General features: G+C 36.2%; 1 protein-coding gene across 1 annotated transcript in view; it reads left to right on the top strand.

Annotated features, from left to right (window-relative positions):
* nova2 (NOVA alternative splicing regulator 2) overlaps positions 1-20,408 on the top strand; it is a 53,217-nt gene extending 32,809 nt beyond the window's left edge. The window contains exon 5 of the mRNA XM_023812139.2: positions 5,345-20,408. Coding sequence (XP_023667907.1) covers positions 5,345-6,367 — 1,023 coding nt within the window. The 3' untranslated portion in view covers positions 6,368-20,408. The remainder of the gene's footprint in view (positions 1-5,344) is intronic.
* Positions 20,409-20,687: the final 279 nt, after the last annotated feature.

Genomic DNA, 20,687 nt, shown 5'->3' with positions numbered 1-20,687 from the left:
ATCCTATCTCATGTCCAGCAGGGTGGACTAGTGGACTGCTCTGTTCTCTGGCCATCCTATCTCATGTCCAGCAGGGTGGACTAGTGCACTGCTCTGTTCTCTGGCCATCCTATCTCATGTCCAGCAGGGTGGACTAGTGCACTGCTCTGTTCTCTGGCTATCCTATCTCATGTCCAGCAGGGTGGACTAGTGCACTGCTCTGTTCTCTTGCCATCCTATCTCATGTCCAGCAGGGTGGACTAGTGCACTGCTCTGTTCTCTGGTCATCCTATCTCATGTCCAGCAGGGTGGACTAGTGCACTGCTCTGTTCTCTGGCCATCCTATCTCATGTCCAGCAGGGTGGATTAGTGCACTGCTCTGTTCTCTGGCCATCCTATCTCATGTCCAGCAGGGTGGACTAGTGCACTGCTCTGTTCTCTTGCCATCCTATCTCATGTCCAGCAGGGTGGACTAGTGCACTGCTCTGTTCTCTGGCCATCCTATCTCATGTCCAGCAGGGTGGACTAGTTCACTGCTCTGTTCTCTGGCCATCCTATCTCATGTCCAGCAGGGTGGACTAGTGCACTGCTCTGTTCTCTGGTCATCCTATCTCATGTCCAGCAGGGTGGACTAGTGCACTGCTCTGTTCTCTGGCCATCCTATCTCATGTCCAGCAGGGTGGACTAGTGCCCTGCTCTGTTCTCTGGCCATCCTAGAAAGACAATCAGACATCTGAATCTCATTCATAATGCTGCTGCTGGAATTCTAATAAGGATATTTTATTTGATTAAGTGCTGTTCAAAACCGTTTAATCCATTAGCATGATTAAAACGCTGCTAGAATGAATTTGTTAGAAGAGGGGGGAAAGTGTATCAATCATGATAGGGAGATTTGTAAATCTGACATCTTTGTGTTGTGTTCATGTCTTCCTCTGTCTTAGTCCAGAAAATAGTATTATTTGATGTAACTTGTCACTGGTGTGTTGTAAACCAGGGGTAGGCAAGCCTGGTCCCAGAGTGCTAATATTCTCCAGCTGTTTAGGCACAGTCTTAAAAGATTTTTTTTAAATTCCTAACAGCATTGATTTAAACCAAAAGTTTTCATGTAGTCAGATGAGTGTTTGGGGTTAGAGTTTAATTCTGTGCAGAAGTCATCAAATACTATTTATATTGAAAATATGGTTCAAAACAAAATCATTCTCGCCATATATATAATACTTAGATTTTTGGACAACATAACACAAGTCATAACATAAAAATCCCTTTGGGTCATTTTGATTTTACAGAGTGTAATCCTTAAGTTTTTCATGAATTTTGGGAAGAATTTTGTGAGTAAATAAAAATAGAATAAGTCTACCGGTAGCTAGTAGAACAGAAATTACCCACCGACTGAAAAAAGTTTAAGTGACATTCTAGTAAGAAGCATTTCTACATCAAAATTAATTATTATTATTATTATTTATTCATTATTTGAAGTATTTCACTCCTTCTCCTGAAAGGATATCAGTCAGAGTGGGAGGAATTCTAAAGCCATTCTTTAAGGACTCTACCAACTGGGGCATTCTGAAAGTAGCACATTGTTCTATATAAAGAGTTAGGTCCAACCAATGCTACTGGCTGTGCTAAATGGAAGGTTAGAAATTTGTAGGACTGAGGCTTCTGTGTGTGGCCTTCTCTTTGTCTCTGTGAATGTACGGAAGATAATGAAATCAAGCATTACCAGCAAAAATTCAAACTGAACGGTTCCTATGTGTCAGAAGCCGTTATTGTGCTTCTTTAACTGTGGCTGTTAATAACCTGCCATTAGCAAACAGTGTTCATCCCAGTGGGATTGCAGATAGACCTTTTCCAAGCATTTCCCAGTGTCATCAGCGTATTCTGCAACTAGATTGTTACTTTGATCATTTTGCAGTTAACTGAATAATTGAAACCTGCATGGATCTTTTCTGTGAATTTATTAACTTAATCCAATAAGTGGGATTACTCACCGTACTTGTTAAAGGGTTTGTGTCTAATGTTTTGGGCTTGTATGTCAGGCTGTTGTTATTGGTCTAAACGATAAAGTGTCACAAATTGCCAGTCTGCCTTACAGTTTAATTTTTCTTAGCTGTCAATATATACGAATGTATGGTACTTTGCCGCTTCTAAATCCAGGGTAAAAACATCAGGGCTTGCAAATACACTGCCAAGGTATTCTCCTGAGAATTAAAGAATAAAAAGAAGAATTTAATGTTTTGTTTTAACAAGAAATGAGAGGAATTGTAGGGGACTTCCACTAGTTGAAAAGAAAACAGAATTTTCTTTGCAGAATACCTCAAAAATTAGGTAATTGTAATTATAACAGGCTTGTTCTGTTACAGAACTAGATATTAAAGCCAAAGGTAGCCAGTGGGTGTTTTGTATTCTACTTCATATCCGTAGACTTTTTTTACATCTATTGTAAATATTTCATCCTGTTATTATCAATTGACGTTGCTGTTATCGGTACCAAATCGGACCAGTTGGGCTTAAATGTGTCAGTTCTCACATCATAAAATGAATTTTTTTATTATAAATTTATGTTTTCTGTAAATTTATATTTATATTGTATGGGATTATCAAGAAAGATAGTATTAACAGATATTGAACAATAACAATGTAAAACAAGACTGAAAATTGAAAAATGTTCCTTTTTGGAACTGATTGCTTGCAACCAAGGCATTTTTGAATTTTTTTAAGTATGATAATTTACTGTTCATTGACAGGAAAACCGATTTTTTTTTTTTTACAAACATGCTACTTACAAATTGTTGAGTAAAGAAATGAATACCCATAATCAGTTTACATAGCTGATTAAATGAAAACATTAATACAATTGAGTATGAAAGGGAGGGCTGTCTCTTCAATTATAACTGAAAATCGAAAATAAATCCAACAGTATTTCATAAGTGGAAAACACAAAAGCTGTGCTTTAAAATTTAACTTCTTTGGGGTTCACTTTTCCAAAACATTGTTGTTACTTAGTTATTTGGATTCCAGTGACTTTATATTACATTGATGGTGGGGGTGTGATTATCGGGAGTTGGGAGCACATTCATTCAATTCTCCTGCGTCTTAGTCCCAATAATTATGAGAGACTGAATTATGTTCTCTCTCACCTCTAGTAAACAGACCCAACCTTGATGTCTGGCTTAACACCTCACTACCTCCCTCCCAATAAACCCCTCGTTTATTTCTCCCCTCCCTGTAATGTGATTCTGTTCACTGTCGGACCCTGACCAAGTCTTAGAGACCCCCTTCCACCAAAAACAATAATTGCTATACCCAATGACAGTACATAAACTATTACGAATATCCTATATAACATCTATTCTTTTTTCTTAAAACTGACGTGTACTCTAACACAGAGTGTCTGACATCCCTCCCCTCACCATTTACACCCACACTCCCTCTTAAATTACCTGTCTAAGATGACTGATGACACATCAGCATTTTTTTCTGGTGGGGGTGGGGTCTTCGACTCAGATGCATTCAGCAGAATTACTGTGTATTAGTCAATGCAGCTTTTTCTGCACCACCAGGGAGTGAAAATTTAATCAGCAACTGTAGCCAAAAGTACTCCTCTTGCTGCAGAAATTTCAGCTATAACTCAGGATTGCATCAGAATGAAATGAGTCCTGCTGGCATAGACAAGAAAACAATATCCGCATGACAATTAACAAAAAATGTAGGATAAAATAAAGATAACTGTGGCATCTCTGCAGTCATTTATTGTGACACTACAACCTTGTCCTTGTCACTTTAACATTTAACATATTCAAACTACAAACCATAAGAATCTAAAAGAATCCTTATTATAGGTGATTTGTGTTGTCTCTACCTAAGAATATTCTAAGTAACATAAATGATAGAGACAATAGGATTCCTAAGTGTGAATGCTTGATTTTGTTCTGCATGTGATAGGCCATTATACGTTTGGGATTTTCACCTGTATCTGAAGAAAACAAACAGTCAAGTTTATGAAAAAAAAAGTCTTCCTGTTGTTTATGTTTTATTCTATGCATTACTTTATGACCCTTTCATGACTGGTGATAGAATTCTACCAAGACAAAAGCAGAGCTCTTCCTTAGTTCCACAGTAGCAGAAAAAGCTTTCTCTCCTGCATTGCCCATTTTTAATAGTCTCTAGCATATTTTACTTTTATGTGTAGCATAACAAAACAAGTATGATCATAACAAAAACAAAACTAAATAGCATAACACTGTGGCTGTAGCAAGTTCATTTTTATTTCAGGATTATGAAGGATAACCATTACGGGTTCCCAGGGAATAGTGTAGAATGCACACAGATAAATGCATATATAAACATGCAGGTGCCTTTGGACTTAATCTAAGTTGTGAGATTGGAGTGCATATCACGAAAGCTATTCTGTCTGCAGTGCTCCGCTCTCAGCCTGCTTTGTTGTTCCTTCTTGCGTTTCCTTTGTCAGCCGACACCGAATGAAGGATTTTGGGTGCAGCTTTGTCCTTTCTTCCATTGATTATTTTACTATTTTGCCTATATTTCCACTGTGACAGCAATTGTAAAACAAGTTTAAAAACTATACTAAGTGCTTTATTTAGTGATTAGTGGCTGTATCTCTTCCTTAACACCAGCAATTTAAAATGGAAAACGGGGGATTGGGTTAATAGGTGTGTGTGTGTGTGTGTGTGTGTGTGTGAAAGAGAGAGTGAGATAGATAGATAGATAGAGAGAGAGAGAGAGAGAGAGAGAGAATGTCTGTATTAGGAGTAAGAGCTGAGGTGTTGTGCATTTGTATGTGAGGCAGTGGGGGTTGCCATACATTTTCATTCACCCCTCTTGAAAGCTGGAGCTAGGTTTCCATGGCAACTTTGACCCCTGGGAGTGGATGCTTCTAAATGAGGCCCGTTGTACCCAATTATTCGGTTTTTACTTCATTTCTTTTCCTTCTTTTTCTTCTCCCTAACGTTTTTGAAAAAACAAAAACACTTGTTTGTGATTGCACTTGTTTACCTTTTTTCCTCGTTTCATCTTAAATTATGAAATATTTTCTGTTTGATTGGATTTTTTTTTTTAATTTTCAAGCTATTTGATGGGAGTAGGAAGCAGACCATACTAAAAAACGAAAGCACATTCGTTTTCAAGTAAGGGGTTTCAAGGGCAAAGAAAAGGTCAAACATTCATATAAGCTATACAGGAAATGCAGAAATGCATGGCACTTTCAAGAAGGTTGTTAAGAAAGATTCACATTAAATCCAAAATATATCTTGACTGATCCAATAGGATTAGTAATAATATGAAATCTAAAGAATTTTTCATTCATTAACATCAGCTAAACCTTCTTCTCTCTCTGTGTCGATTGCAGGCCAAGCTGATTGTGCCCAACAGCACTGCGGGGCTTATCATCGGAAAGGGAGGGGCTACGGTTAAAGCCGTGATGGAGCAATCCGGCGCCTGGGTCCAGCTCTCCCAAAAACCAGAGGGCATCAACCTGCAGGAACGTGTGGTGACTATCAGTGGGGAGCCAGAGCAAAATCGCAAAGCAGTGGAAATCATTGTGCAAAAGATTCAAGAGGACCCCCAAAGCAGTAGCTGTCTCAACATTAGCTACTCTAATATTTCTGGCCCGGTTGCCAACTCCAATCCTACCGGTTCACCATATGCCAACTCGGCGGAGGTGATGCCCGCGGCCGCAGCAGCCGCGGCTGCTACTGCCTCGAGCCTTCTTGGCCAAGCCAGCTTGGCTGGTGTTGGACCCTTTCCCACCACCATGTCCAGCTTCTCAGGTAATGACCTCCTGGCCATTACATCTGCTCTTAATACATTGGCCAGTTATGGATATAACACCAACTCTTTGGGCCTGGGGCTCAACCCGGCCGCTGCTTCTGGGGTCTTAGCTGCCGTGGCGGCTAGTGCTAATCCTGCTGCAGCAGCTGCCGCTAACCTCTTGGCCTCCTATGCTAGTGATGCCTCTACCAGTGCCGGCCACCCCGCCGCGACCTTGGGCGGCTTTACGCTAGGATCCCTTGCGGCTGCCACGGGGGCCACCAATGGGTATCTGAGTGCCGCCTCGCCGCTGGTCGCTAGCTCCCTCCTGGCTACCGAGAAGCTAGCTGAAGGAGCTAAGGACGTGGTGGAAATCGCCGTCCCCGAGAACCTGGTTGGTGCCATCCTGGGTAAGGGTGGGAAGACACTTGTGGAGTACCAGGAGCTAACAGGAGCCCGAATCCAAATTTCCAAAAAGGGCGAGTTCATCCCCGGCACCCGGAACCGTAAAGTCACTATCACTGGCTCACCTGCTGCCACACAGGCCGCTCAGTATCTCATCAGCCAGCGGATCACATACGAGCAGGGCGTGCGAGCCACTAATCCACAGAAGGTGGGCTAAAAGGAAAGTGGAGGAAAAGCAGTAAGGTGGGCCCAGGGGGGTAGGGGTAAAGAAAGAGGAAGGAAATCAAGAAAGCAGAAAGGAACCATTTTTTTCAGTATTTAAACAAAGGATAAGGCAAAACAAACCTACCTACAAGAAGGATATAACTGTCCAAGAAAAACCAAGAAAATGTGTAAAATGTAAATATGATTTTATTACTCAAATCCTGATCTTTGGGATATTTTTTTAGTTATTTTTTTTTTCCACTGGATGACGGGAAAACTATCATCACTCAATTCAAACACGCACCATCACTTCGTAGCTCACAGGTTTTTTTTTTCCAACTTTGCCTTTAGGCTTTAGTTCTCCCCTCCCATGTCCCCGCCCTCTTTGGGGGTTCTGAGCCTGCAGACAAACGCCTGAGATCTAAGGGGCAATCCCACCAGTCAGTGATCACTCTCGTGCATCTCACCCACCTGCCCTCAGCTTACGACAAAGGGGGTGCGATGCAGAAATGCTAATGGCTCAGATGAAAACTCCTTTTAGCTACGTCTCCAGGATTCTGATTTAAATAGGCACATCCAGCTCTTATTGTTTGCATAACAAAAATCTGATTCGTTGAAGACACTACGACACACACACACACACACACACACACACACGCACGTTTCTAGTGGATCCGGAATCCTGCTTCTAGTACTAGAGCACGTAGATTTTCGTGGCATTTTCTCGACAGGGTCCGAATTCTGGTTTTACTACTATTTTTGCTATCATAATTATTATTGTCATTTCCATCATCATTATTTATTAATATAATTTCATTCATTAAGATTGTGGTATTTTAATTTTTTAATCTGAGAAATCAGGTTGACATGAATGTAAATGCTATATTTTTAATTTAGTTTCTTTTTTAATTATTTAAGTGGATTTGATAGTCTGTTAAACAGTGTAATATATGTCTAATTTAAAACCCGGTGGGACGTGCATTTTCAGCACCATCAGTTAATGAAGGGTCAAAGTGTTAGATCAGATATCCAGTTTGAAACGACTTGTATACAGCAACAGGCATGCATGCACACAACACATGAACTGAGTTGTTTAAGTTTAAAATTCTGTTTCGGTGCTATGATGACAAATCAAACATATCTACGCTTAAACCTGAAATGAAACCACTTTGGATTCTCCGTACTCCCCACTTTATCTGTAAACTGAAAGTTTGTAAGGCAGGTTGAAGGAGATCAAATGAACTTTAGTTCTAACTCAAACTTTAGTGCTGCCTTCATATACCTGAGCACATGGAGTACACAATACTGGTGTTACAAACCCTTAAATTATCCTGAAATTATACACCCCACTTCCAGTTTATCTAAATTCAATTACCTCTGAGCTTAATTGCTCTTTGCCCAAACTCCATTCAAGATACAGTATGAATGCAGCCCTACTGTGTGTGACAGCAAAAGGCACTAAAAGCTTGAGGGTGTGGCACTTAGCATACTAGAGCTGTTTTTCCCAATCCGGTCCTCGGGAACCTGCAGACAGTCCATGTTTTTGCTTCCTCCCAGCTTTGTATAAAGAGGGAGCAAAAACATGGACTGTCTGTGGGTCCCTGAGGACCGGGATGGAAAACACTGTACTAGAGGTATTATGGTAGTTACTTCTTGTGAGAACTTCACCTTTTCTTGAAGTATAGAAGGGTCCATGCAACTTGCCAGTTCCTATCTACCAATATTTATGCATTATATTGATTAAACTAATTAGGTCTTAAATTAACATACATCATTTACCTGCAATTCATTCTGATGTCATTTCAAAAAAGCCGTCAATGTATATATTTTTTTCACTCTGGCAAATGGCAAGGACCCGCCTATAAGTTTATCTTTGCAAATAAGTACTGCCCTGCTAAGCGTTTGCTGCTAAAGATGTTTTCACAATCGAAGTACACTGAATTTCTTCTTAATGCACTGTGAAGTATGGGTGCCATTCTTTGGAGCCAGGAGATGAGGGTTATATGCTGTAGGATATTGTTCATAGCTTATCTGTATGTACGTTCATCCAGGGAATGGAAATTTAGTCATTGATTAATGGGAAAACATATCTGAAAAGCTTCACTGTGTAGTAAATCTGTAGCTCTCTATTATTATACCAAGTTGAAGCAGTGAGGAAAATTCCATAAAGCGCTTTGCTCTGATATATGTGCTACTACATTAGCACTCCATTTAGTTTTCTTTAACGTGAGCTAAAAGCCAAGAAAAAAAAGGGCATTAGCATGAAATGTTGATTTCACTCGTTCACCCTATCTTCGAAATTTAATCTGATCCGGTATTTTACTGACCTTCTTTAAAGTTTCAAGAGTTTCATTTGAACCTTCAAATCATAATTTTAGAATTAAGCACAGAAATCAACTAATCAACAAATTAGCAACTATGGAAGACTAAATGAAATAGGAGGAGTCAGAGAGAGCTGGAAAATAGACAGAACTCTACTTTTGCCCTTACTGTATGAACGAAAACATTGATGGGAACAACATATCGTCCTGGTGTGAATTTTCTCTAAAACTATTGACACTTTTTTTGTAAATTCACATTATATATGAAGCATTAGCTTGTTTGAGGCTTTATTTATTGGCCTAAGGGCTAAGATGTAAAATTATATCGTCAATTCGATAGATAAAAATATCATTAATTAAAGCAGCATTTTTAAATCGTAGAGTCATATTTAAATTGCCAATAAACCTACAGTGAGTACATATTTCAACAGCTTGGTAAGGAGGCTTCTTTATTGCAATCCAGAACCATCCACTTCCCTCAACCCTGCATCTTAACACACTGCATTTTTACATGTCAGTCAAACGACATCCCTCCAGTTGCCCCTCACATCTCTTCATGAACAGACTTTGCTGATGTTGAAGTGCATGTTGCTTGCCCCCATAAGGCAAAAGCTTTACCGTGCCATAGACGCCAGTGTAGAAGGTACACAGATCCTGGACAGCTCCTTTCCCAAACTCAACTGTTATGAAAATAATATGCTGGTAATATCCAGTGGTGTAGTAGGTGTGGCCAAGGTAGCTTCCTGCTGTGATTCTTAAATGTAACTGTACTCCAGGCCTGGTTAAATGCATTTCACATGTTAAGCATTGATGACTGAAGGCTTGATAAATGAGTATAAATCAGACCACAGATTATTGACACTTTCATTTATCATATAATCTCCGATCAGCTTAGTGGAATGTATGGCTCATTAGTGCCTGGATTCTAAAGAAAATTTAGAAAACCAATTTGGGTTAGAAAGATAATATATGGGAGAGTTTTTTGACAACCACATGAAATTTGTCAATATACTCTGTCCTACTGAAAGGCAAACCATGTGAAATTACAAGTATGAGTGAATAGGCTTTTGGCTTAACTGGTTTGTTAACCTTAATGACTGCTCAAATATGCTGTGAAATAATTTCTAGTAATCATCAGAAAGTACTCTACTCATCCTTAGAAGCCAATATCTTCCACTGCAAATCTTGCCCAAACTCTGGGTTACAGATTTTTTAAAAATATGCATTGAGGTCGTTACATATGTTGCACTAATATTCTACACATCAAAACATTTGGATATTTTGCAGTCATACTCACTTTTCTGGAATCAGGGGAAGTCATAACTTTTAATAGGATACAGTAGACCAGTCAGGCCTGAGGTGGTTTTTGAGAGAATAATGCAAATGTCATTATTCTTTACAATTTTCATCCCAGAATTGGAAGAAATAATGCTGCTTGTATACATGACATAGTTTAAATGGGAAACTGAGGTTCAGTTACCAAGCCAAACATACTTTTTATCTGACATGATTTAGCTCTTTTTTTTAACTAAGCCCACTAAAAGCATCGAGTATCTACATTTTCAAGCAGGCATAGGTAAAGGAAGGGGAAACGCGTTATGAAAAGAAAACTGTATATAGACTTAACTACAACTGTGACAATTTAATGTGAACAATATAAAATAGGATACTTGGAGAAGATGCCAGCAAAGCTAGTGAACTAATAGCATCCTTGTTATGTCATAATAGAGGTAACCCTTGATATAGGGGCAAAAGGATTTTTTTTATTTTGTAATTTAGGTAGAAATACAAAAATGTGAGTACTGGAAGCAATATACGTAGCATGTTGTTCTGTCTTGTCTTTTTACTCTGTCTGTTGTAGGAGCTATTTGGATTTACCTAGATGTTGAATAGGTTTACATACGTACAATTTCTTAAGTTGTGAAACTGCTGCTATTTAATTTGTGACATGTACTAAAACTAAAAATAAACACCTGGTTTGTCAGCAGGATGTTGAAGTTGCAAGAGACTAAAATAACGTGTAATAAATACTGATTACTAATAAGATAATATTAACAAAATATAAACTTGTGCCAACATAGATCTTCACAGCTTCTTAAATGTAAATGTGTGATTTAAACATTAGACAAAATTAAGTTACTTTTATAGAAACAACTAAATATGAAAAGTGCCAAACAAACCATATTTATGATTTATATAAAAGTAGTGTTGCATTTATAAAAAAAATTAAAAAAATTGAAAAAATATAGCTTAAAATTGACAAAAAAAAAATGTTTTAGTGTCATTTAGTTGAGAGCTTTCTTTCCCCTTAACTAACATAAGAGCTAAAGATTGCAAACTAAGGGAATTAATTCGTTAGCAAAATGAAAGATTCAAACTATGTCTCCTTGATTAGTTTTGGATTCAGCTGTTGTTCAAAAAGGTTTAGTTGGATCAGCATAGTTAAGACTGAATAAGTTATTAGTTTTCTTTACACAGTCTTTTAAACTTATAAAAATGTATTTTGTGAAGCTAGATGTTAACCTTTTTGCACGTCAGTATTGCATGATATCGAATAATGCGTGGAAAAAAATCAAAGTAACAAAAATAATAAAAATAGGAGGTATGTGTTGTTCATTTTAAATACATATCTTTGCATGTCAACAAAGATATAGCACTTTTATTTGTTACATTCTTAAATTATTATTTTCTTATACCGAAGTTTGTCAGTCACATTCAACTAAGCCGGACTTTTTTTTTCTTACAAAGCTATCACAAAATGTAGGGTCTAGTTATTTAAGCATACTGAAAGTAGTGTTTAAATCATTCAAATTTAAATTTGATCGTTCACTGGTTGCTTTGCTATTTTAATATGTTGTGTGTAATCTAATTGCTGTTTTGTTTTGGTTCTCCTATAGCTGTTTACTAAACTAAAGATAATGTGGTTTTGAAAGTATACTTTTAAACCACTGAAACCCAGTTTTAATTAATGAATGTAGTCAATTTTGCATAAACTTGTAAAGAGTCATGGTCAAAGCATGTTATCATTTTTGGATATGATTTCAAGGCGTATGTGTCGTGTTCTGTGTGAACAGCTATAGATTGACTCTGGCCCTGTTCACTTTCAGAGTGTGTTTCTTTACCATCTCTAATTCACCCTGAACATGATCCTCTTTTACATAAATACGCACTTTAAAGTTCAGCAAGTCATACCTTTATCAGAAATACCCCGTCTCCTGTTAGCGAATTTTAAGAAGAGTTTTACAGCTGGTGCTCAGCTCGTTCAATTTTCTCACTCTTTTTGGATCTTTGGTTAATGCTGCAAAGGCACGCATGTGATTTGTTTTTCCATCTAATAATTTCTTTCTCATTATTCATTCACAGACATTTCAGAATTTTATTTCGCTGCTTCCTTTTTAGAATGATCAGCACTGCATTCCATTTGAACAAACCATTTTATTCCTGTAATTAGTTTGTTGCTGTATATGTTATGTAAGTATTATCATGTTTCTATAGTTCAGATTTCTCATGTAACTTGTTTCAGAGGTGAAAAGGGATTGAGAAATCAAGCCATCTTTTAAAAAACAATGACAATGCATGAGTATGTAATTACAAAATATGTAATACAGAGTTTTTAATTTGTAGTTAAGAATTTGTTTTTCAAAAGATTTACCTTTGTGAATTTAATTTAATGCAATGTGGTTTATATAAAATATAACAGCAACAGACTTGTCCTTTAGGGGGCTATATATGAAAAAGTGCCAAATTAATGATTAAAAGATCACATTTCTACATTTAATGACGCTTAGGCATAAGAATTCAGAAAACTGCATGACAGCACTTCAATCAGTTTGCAGTCTATAACCAGTAATAAGTGAAAATAAAGTAGGAAGAGCAGACAGCTGAAATAGATGGGGAGGTGGGGTATACGTATTTTCCTTACATTTTATGATAGATTATTGTGTTTTCATTTTTTATTGGGCATCATCTGGTCTGCATGCCTATGAGAGGCAAGATTCATGCTGTTATTGTATAAAGAGGGGGCTGGACTTCGTATTTGGAGTAAGAGAAAAAACACAAACCAAAAGCTTACTTACCACTAATATAGCTATTGGTGTCTGTGTTTCTAGAAAGCTTTACTTTTCCACGCCCCTTTGCTTGACGTTTTAAGGTCCAGTTGTTGAGCTTGATCCCTCAAAACACCAGCAATGTTAGATAGAATTTGTTATATATCATTTTCAGGCTTCTGTTTTTGTTCACACTATGCTATCTAACCTAGACCAATTATAACAAAATGCCATCCATATGTACCTTGTTTACTACCCCTATTCCCTGCACTTCCACTGCCCCCACTTTCACCCACTACCCCCACTTTTGCCTCGACTTCCCCACCAACCCTTACTTCCTCCCAGATTTCTGAGTGCCAAAAAAAAAAAAAAAATACCATTCCAAACTTTTTTGAGTTTTCTTGTATGTCGGACATCCATCGGACGCACTCATGAAGCCAGCATGTTCCTCCATAACATGATGTCAGTCATGATGCCTCAACATTATACAAAAGAAAAATCAAAAGCAGACCTGGATTAACACCTTAAAGGCTGGCTACCTCTCATAAACTTCTTTTCCTAATTCTGTTTTATCCCCTCAGCCTCCAGGACATCCTTGATAGTGTGCCATCTTTCTCAGGGCACGTCACTCTCCTCACCCTGAGTCTCCATTTTATTTCAAGGGGAAAACAAAAACAATTTTTCTTTATTATTAAAAGGTGTGAGGAGTAGAAAACGCCAGATGCGCAGCCATCTTCTGTCTTCTGAACTTTGAACTTTCACCCTCATGAACTTTATTGACCTTCTTCCTCCCTTCTATGTTCATCAAACTGTTTGGATTTTAAATCCCCATTCCATCACCTCTTTGAGACTGTGCAATTTTAGTTTGATTTGATTGGATTTTTTTTGTTTCTTGTCATTTGGACTATTCTCAGAGATAAGAAAATAAAAAAAAAGAAAACAAAAATACAGAAAACAAAAAACCCAAACAAATGTTTTCCACACCTTCATTTTTTTCCTCATTGTAAATATTTTTTGTCCTGATTTTGTTGAGCTGTAAAGAGAAGCGTGTTCAACAGAATGTGGCCGGCAGCATAAAATCAGCTTTGTGGAATTTTGACATACAAAGGGATTCCTCTCCATTCCTCACTCAATTCTTATTGAATCTTCTCCTGGTAGTTAATTAGCAATTGTTACGTGGTGTATATCTGTAAAACATGTTTCACATTAATGAATGCAGGTTTCATGAGAACTGAGAAAGGGACAATATGACTAAAGCAGTCACTGTTTACAAATGCTACTGCTATCTTTTTGAATAGAACTACAGTGAGATACAAGGTGTATTAGGCATTACATCATCTCGATAGGTGGAATGTTTGGAAATGAGTGGTTTTAAATAAGTTTACATGGTTGTATGCTTTCAATTTATACACAGCTTGTAGAACAAACCATATTATTACACTGTGTAGTTGGTTCGTGGCATTCAGTGACAGTAATCAGATATTTCCCAATTAAATGATTATGGCTCCTACCTTTTGTGCAATATAGAAATGGGAGTTTATACATTCTTTATACACTTTACTGTTTGATAACTAAATGATCTTTTGTAAGGCTGAAAGCATTAAAAGTGCCAAAAATGACATATTGCTCTCTCCTGGAGATAGTCAGTTTTGCATTTATGACCCTATAGCAGGTAAAATATCTATAAGTATAATTTAACCTCAACAAACAAATGTTAATTTATGCTGCCGGCCGTATTTCTTTAACACTTCATGAGCTATTTATTTTAATCTAACTATTAATAAGTGACGACAACAGCAACAACAAGTACTACTACTACTACAAAAAGGGAATGACTGGAAAGGTGAATCATTGTTTTGTTTTTAGTAAATTAGTGGTTTCTTTTAACACCATTCATTAACTGACTAAATGAGTAATGGATATTTAATGTAATTGTACCATTGTGTTTGTAAAAAAAAAAAAAAAAAAATAGTGAGTTGTGTGTTCTTGACTTGTGGATTATCAGTGAAGTCGGCATTTTAGTGGTAATATACATTAAATCGTTTTTTAAGGATTATTATTTTCCGACAATAAGAGTCATTATAAATGTTCATTTTAGCATCACCTGTCTTCTGTTGTCTTATTCTTCACCCTCCTACGACACTCAGTCCCATCTAAGTAACACATTGCAAGTCCGTGCCTGAAACCATGTGCTCAGTCTGGGGGCGGGGCCATATCGAGTGAATGAGTGTGTGTATGAAAATTCTGCAAGGGGCCCAAGTGGGTAGGTGTTCCTTTTATGTCCAAGCTAAAAGCTGTTGGGTTCCATTCATAAATGGAACCTGCTGATATTAGCTAAAAGTCATTGTCTGATTTTAGTCTTATCTATTGTCCATAACCACACTGCATCACCAAAATCCCTCCCTTCTCCCTTGAGACATCCCCAGTCACAACCGCTACACCATGTAACATTCTCCATCGTTAACATATTTGACTACACCGGCATTCCTGTATATTCATGCCTCAAGGAGTTGATCGCATGCCAACCTGCCTGCTTCCCTCATAAAACGCAACCATTCTCTTCTACTCCTGTGGCCAAGCTCAAACAATACAAATGAGAGTTAAAAGGCAGAAAAGGATTCTCAGGGTGTCTAATCAATCTACCTTATCCTGTGCTAAGCAGCCTCCTACTACGCTTGTCCGAATATGTCTTTAGGATCCCAAAGACAAACTACGTGTACATGTATGGTACTGCTTACAGTCTATTGAAAGAACTATATAAACCTAGCTAAAGAAACAAGTTGCAAAATATGAGACCAATGCTGTTCAATGAATGTTTAGGGGTAAATTATTTAATTATTTGCCTACATTTATGATTTTACATTATATGGAATTTATAAATGAAGCATTTGTAACACTGCATGATGTTACTTTTTTGCAAAAAAAAAAAAACAAAATATTTTTGAATGTTAATGGTTACTTAATAGTTGATAATAAATATATTGGTGTCAGTGTTTACATTACCTCCAGTGAGAAAATGAAAACAAATTCTGAGATGGCCAAAAGTGTTCACAGAATTATTCATATTCATTGAATTTAAAAAAAAGGAATATAAAATTAGTGAAATCTGTTCATCTTCATTAGGACAATAAATATTGTTTTAATTTTCATCTAAATTAGGACAATAGAATCACTGTAGAGTGTGAAATATTGAATGTAATGGATATAAAAGGTAAGTTAAGGAAAACATCGCTATATTGACTTTACACTTTGCCTTTATAATAGATCAAAACTATATATAAATATAACCCAGACATGCCAAACTGTTCATTAATATAGAAATAAAGCATTACAGTCCATAGGATCGACTAATGTGTGGCATTTTAACTGCTTGTGCTTCAGATCCTACTAATCCACAGAATCACCTTCATAACGTCACAAGCAGATTTAAAAATGGGAAATGTAGGTCGATGGGTTGAATGTTTCTGTGCCCTGACTGAGAGCTCAATCCAAACAGATAAATTCATAGTCTGCATTCACATCAGTTATCTACAAGTAACCCTTAGCAATAATTATAATTTATCATACACTTAAATGTATCTAAAAATCATTTTAATACTAATTTTTAACCAACTGATTCATATATTGGCTGAGTGGCATGCAAATGACTACATGCAACACATATTTTAAAAAGTCTGTTTCACAATGTCCAGGGGGAGGAGTTTCTATACAACAAACACAATAGGTCACCTTGTCCGGGGGTTCAGGGTGAGAGAGAATTTGGCAGATTTTATGACAGATAAATTTAGTCAGACATGTCAATAGCAATCACATGCATTCATAACCCTAACCGTCACTCACAGAGAAAAGTATCTGACTAACCAATGTTTATAATTGAGTTTACAAAAAAATGTCAACTTAGGTATGCTTTTGATTAGCAAGATGTGCAGTTTTTTTTCACCAAATGACAATGTCAATTTCTTGAAATTTTATGAAGGTTACTTTAAAGAATTGCTTTAAAATGGAAGATGGGCTGTTTGGAAAGGTAAGTTTTTAATGCCGAAAGCGATGATTTGTGGAGCAGTACACAAATAACTACATCGGCTGATTTTTTTCCCCCCTTTTTTTTGGATGTTTTTCATTTAAATCTAAGACCCTTGGTGATCAGCTTAGAATTTTAAGGGAAACCATTGTGATTTATTTACCAAGGCTATACGCTGCTCATATTGCTGCATGGGCTTAATTTCTTGTTGCTCAAAGTTCCATATTAATAACTAATAAGTGCTGAGACAGGAGTGTATCAATAGGCAATAGTAAAACTTTTAAAATGACTGACTAAAAATTCAGTTCAGGATTCAGCATTTAGCGTAAAATTTTTCCAGCTATGTGATCCTGCCTTATTTTATTTTGATATTCTGAAGTGTATCAAAATTTTGCAGGATTGTTTACCTTGGTCTGCTGTGTAATGTACTTTGGTCTGGAAACAAATTTCATATTAAAGGACAAATATTTAGGAAATGTGGTTAAATTCAGAATGGAGAGCAGCCAAATGGCACAATGTAGCAAATTTCTTCCAGTACCTTTTACTTCACAATCTATGCAAAGAACAACTTAAAAGTATATATTATGGCGATAGTGCGAATAGATTATTTGAAAATATCAAAACACAAATATGTGAACCTCAATAGCTGTCCTGTGTTATTTTATTAATTTTCATCAGTACTATGATTGTAATGTTTAGACTTGAAATTCAATATTGTTATGCATTCTCTTTAGAGAATTGCTAGACAAAAAATATTTTTGGCTACTTTATCCTTAAAAAAAAAAAACAAAATAACAATTGTCTGATTGTTTGAAAGAAAAGGCTACCAATGGATTCGTAACTAGTAATAAATTAATTTAGTTGAAAAAGGCTATGTAGATTATATTCTACCTTACTCAAGCTGCAGGAAAAAAAACTGCAACAGGTTTACAAATACTGTATTTAGCAATACGTGATGATTTAATAATGATTTTTTAAAATTCATTTATATGTAGCTGGAGATAAGTGAATTTTACAATGACTATCCAAACAACATAGCATGTATTACTGATATTGTCTTGATAATGAAGGTGCGAAGTTTTGATAGAAGGTACTGAACTGAAAGACTTGCATCAGATGGGACTGTGAAAATATCACGCGACACAGGGATAGGAATAAGGAGCCGGAACTTCAGTGGGGGGTGTTAGTGGAGATGGAATGAACAAAAAAGGTGAAGGCAATTATAAACAAGATGGACTTTTCAGACTTTTTATTGGGGCATTGGGAAAACTCAAGAAAACCAGATGTGTATCACGTCCTGAAACTGGGTATAACTGGATTCCGGGTTGGACATCAGGACTGTTTACTAGATGAGAAAACAATTCAGTCTTTTATCGTCTTTGGGACTTTGACACAGGGGAATTCAACAAATGTGCTCTTCATCTCAATTCATCTTTACCGAAGGTGAGAGATAATGGAATTCAGTCTTACATAATGACACAGTCAAGTGAATGAATGTACTCCTGCAGCCTACACAACCTTACTTTCAATGCTTATTGTCCACTTGTCTCTTCTCTGACATTCTGCCTAGACACCATAACTATATCTGGCTAGATCATGAAAATCGGTAATGCTGCGTGTGTCCACTATCTGTTCTTGGATGAAAGCGCAGCAAAAACTTGAGTTGCAGGTGATGCATGCATCTTTCACCGTCTGCTTTTTCATGCCTAATGGTACTAATGGTATCTCTGAATGTAGAAAAGCATTAAGGATTTTTGTCATCATAAGATAATGTTCTAGTTACAGTATTTTGCCTTCCACAAACCTATTTAATTTGCAAGCAGTTTAGGAGTCTGATCATTATAGATTTGTGTTACTGAAGGACAGCTAAAAAATGCTGCTAACAATATAATTCATGAATTTTCCTCAAAACCAACCTGCAAATAATATAAAATATTTTTCTTACACTGGTACCACACTTAGGTACTGAGAAAGGAGGCTGTATAGTTCTCCCAAGCATGCTTCGGACGTCCATTTCTACAGAGGATAACATGGAGAGATTTTATTAAAAGGGGGGAGGATTTTGTACAAACTTTTAAATTTGCTTGTTATTAATTGAATATTTTAACAACAAAACAGACCAGCATATAACAATGTTAACAGATTTGTTTGTTCATACATTGCTAGAAAGATATTTCTTAACTAAGAAAAAAAATTGCAGTTAGTGTCCAGTTTTTCCTCCAGATACCACTGCATTTCATTCAACACCTACAAAGCATTGCACGTTTCTGATCATCAATGAAAAGCAAATGGATGGAATCTAAAAAAATTTCCAATTCCAAACAGGAAGGGATCCCTTTCACCTCAGACCTAACTTAGTTCATTTTATTGTATTTTTTTTTTTTTTTTGTAGTGCTGCCAGAAAGCTGGCTTTTTCAAATAGAAAACGTTTGCGAGCTGCAAATTTCAGCTTCTGTTTGCACATATAATCATTAAAGTTCCTTAAAAAGGTCATTTAAAGCAAATTGAATTATCATTAATTGCTTTACAGCATTTAAATATATATATATATATATATATATTTTTTTTTACTGTAAGTAAACAATATTGTTAGAGGTCATAAAATGGTCCTTTAATGTCCTTTTACTAAAGGAGTTTTCTTTATTGAAGTGCTACTTCAGTAACCAGTTTGTTTTTACTTTATTACGTGTCTATATACCTGGTCTATTGTCTACATATCTGTACTTTATAAACAATCTAAAATCTACCCTATAAACAATCTAAAAACTGAAGTAGTCCATCTTGGACTAGGCTGCATAATTATTTTGAACCACTCTGTTAATATCAACAAATAGTTCTAGAACTAAAAACAAACAAACAAAAAAATCCTGAACCAATAGTCCTTTTTATTATTTATTATTTGAAATGACCCATTTGCATATTTCCATTTGTTGAATAAAGAACAAAGTTATATATAATGAAACAATTCAGCTAAATAGTGTTTAAAAGTACATTAAATGCATTTAAAAGCAATTTCACTGGATAAATGGAATAAAAATTTGGATGGACATAAATGGCAAATGTATATGGGACAAAACAGAATGTTATATTGAGCAGGTCAAATTATTTATATATTTATTTGGTTGTTTTACTTTTATTTTTAGTTGTTTTTAAGCTGCACAGTTCAGCAAAATTCTGGACAATGATTGTACGAGTTTTTATGCATTCGTGTTTGTCGCTGTTTTTGCATTAGTGTAATTTTTGCGTGATTCACTATTGTTTGTTTTAAATACGTTTCATTAACAGCATTCTTAAGTTTCTTCAAATATATCAACATAACAAACATCATCTATATTTCTTTCTTTGAATACAGCATAGGAGAAATGAGTAAAGATAATAATAAAAGTATAGACACAGTATAAAATAAATATAACTGAAATTGCAATGCAAAAGCTGTGATTTTAAACACTGTAGGTGATACAGTGATTTCTTTATCAATTTTATGGTACATAAGATGTGTTCTGCAATCTTGCAGCTGGTTTTTTGTTGTTGAACCTATGTTTTAATAAACTCATTTTTTACTGTCTAAAATAAATCATAAACAGAACTTGTATTATTCCACTTGCAATTTAGACAAGAATTGTCATAAGAAACTGTTTGTGAATTAAACAAGAGAAGGACATCTTGTATCGGGTTCCTGATACTGTTTTTCCTGCTACTGTGTTTTATTTATTTTTTTAATTCTCAGTATAATGGCCTGGAGTGGCAGAATCATCTATTTTGCAATTTATTGTTTATGCAATACTAAGGAATCGTCTGTGAAGTGAAGGGATGGCATAGGCAACTGATGCAACAGACAGGTTCTTTTTACAATATTCTCATGGAATATATGTTTTGTTTGTGGCTAATTAAAATACAATGCGTGATTCTAATTTGTCACAGAGAAACAACTGTATCCAATCAATG

The sequence above is a fragment of the Paramormyrops kingsleyae genome, chromosome 17, assembly GCF_048594095.1.
Source record: "Paramormyrops kingsleyae isolate MSU_618 chromosome 17, PKINGS_0.4, whole genome shotgun sequence".
NCBI lineage: Eukaryota > Metazoa > Chordata > Actinopteri > Osteoglossiformes > Mormyridae > Paramormyrops > Paramormyrops kingsleyae.
This window is presented reverse-complemented; position numbering and strand designations above follow the sequence as displayed.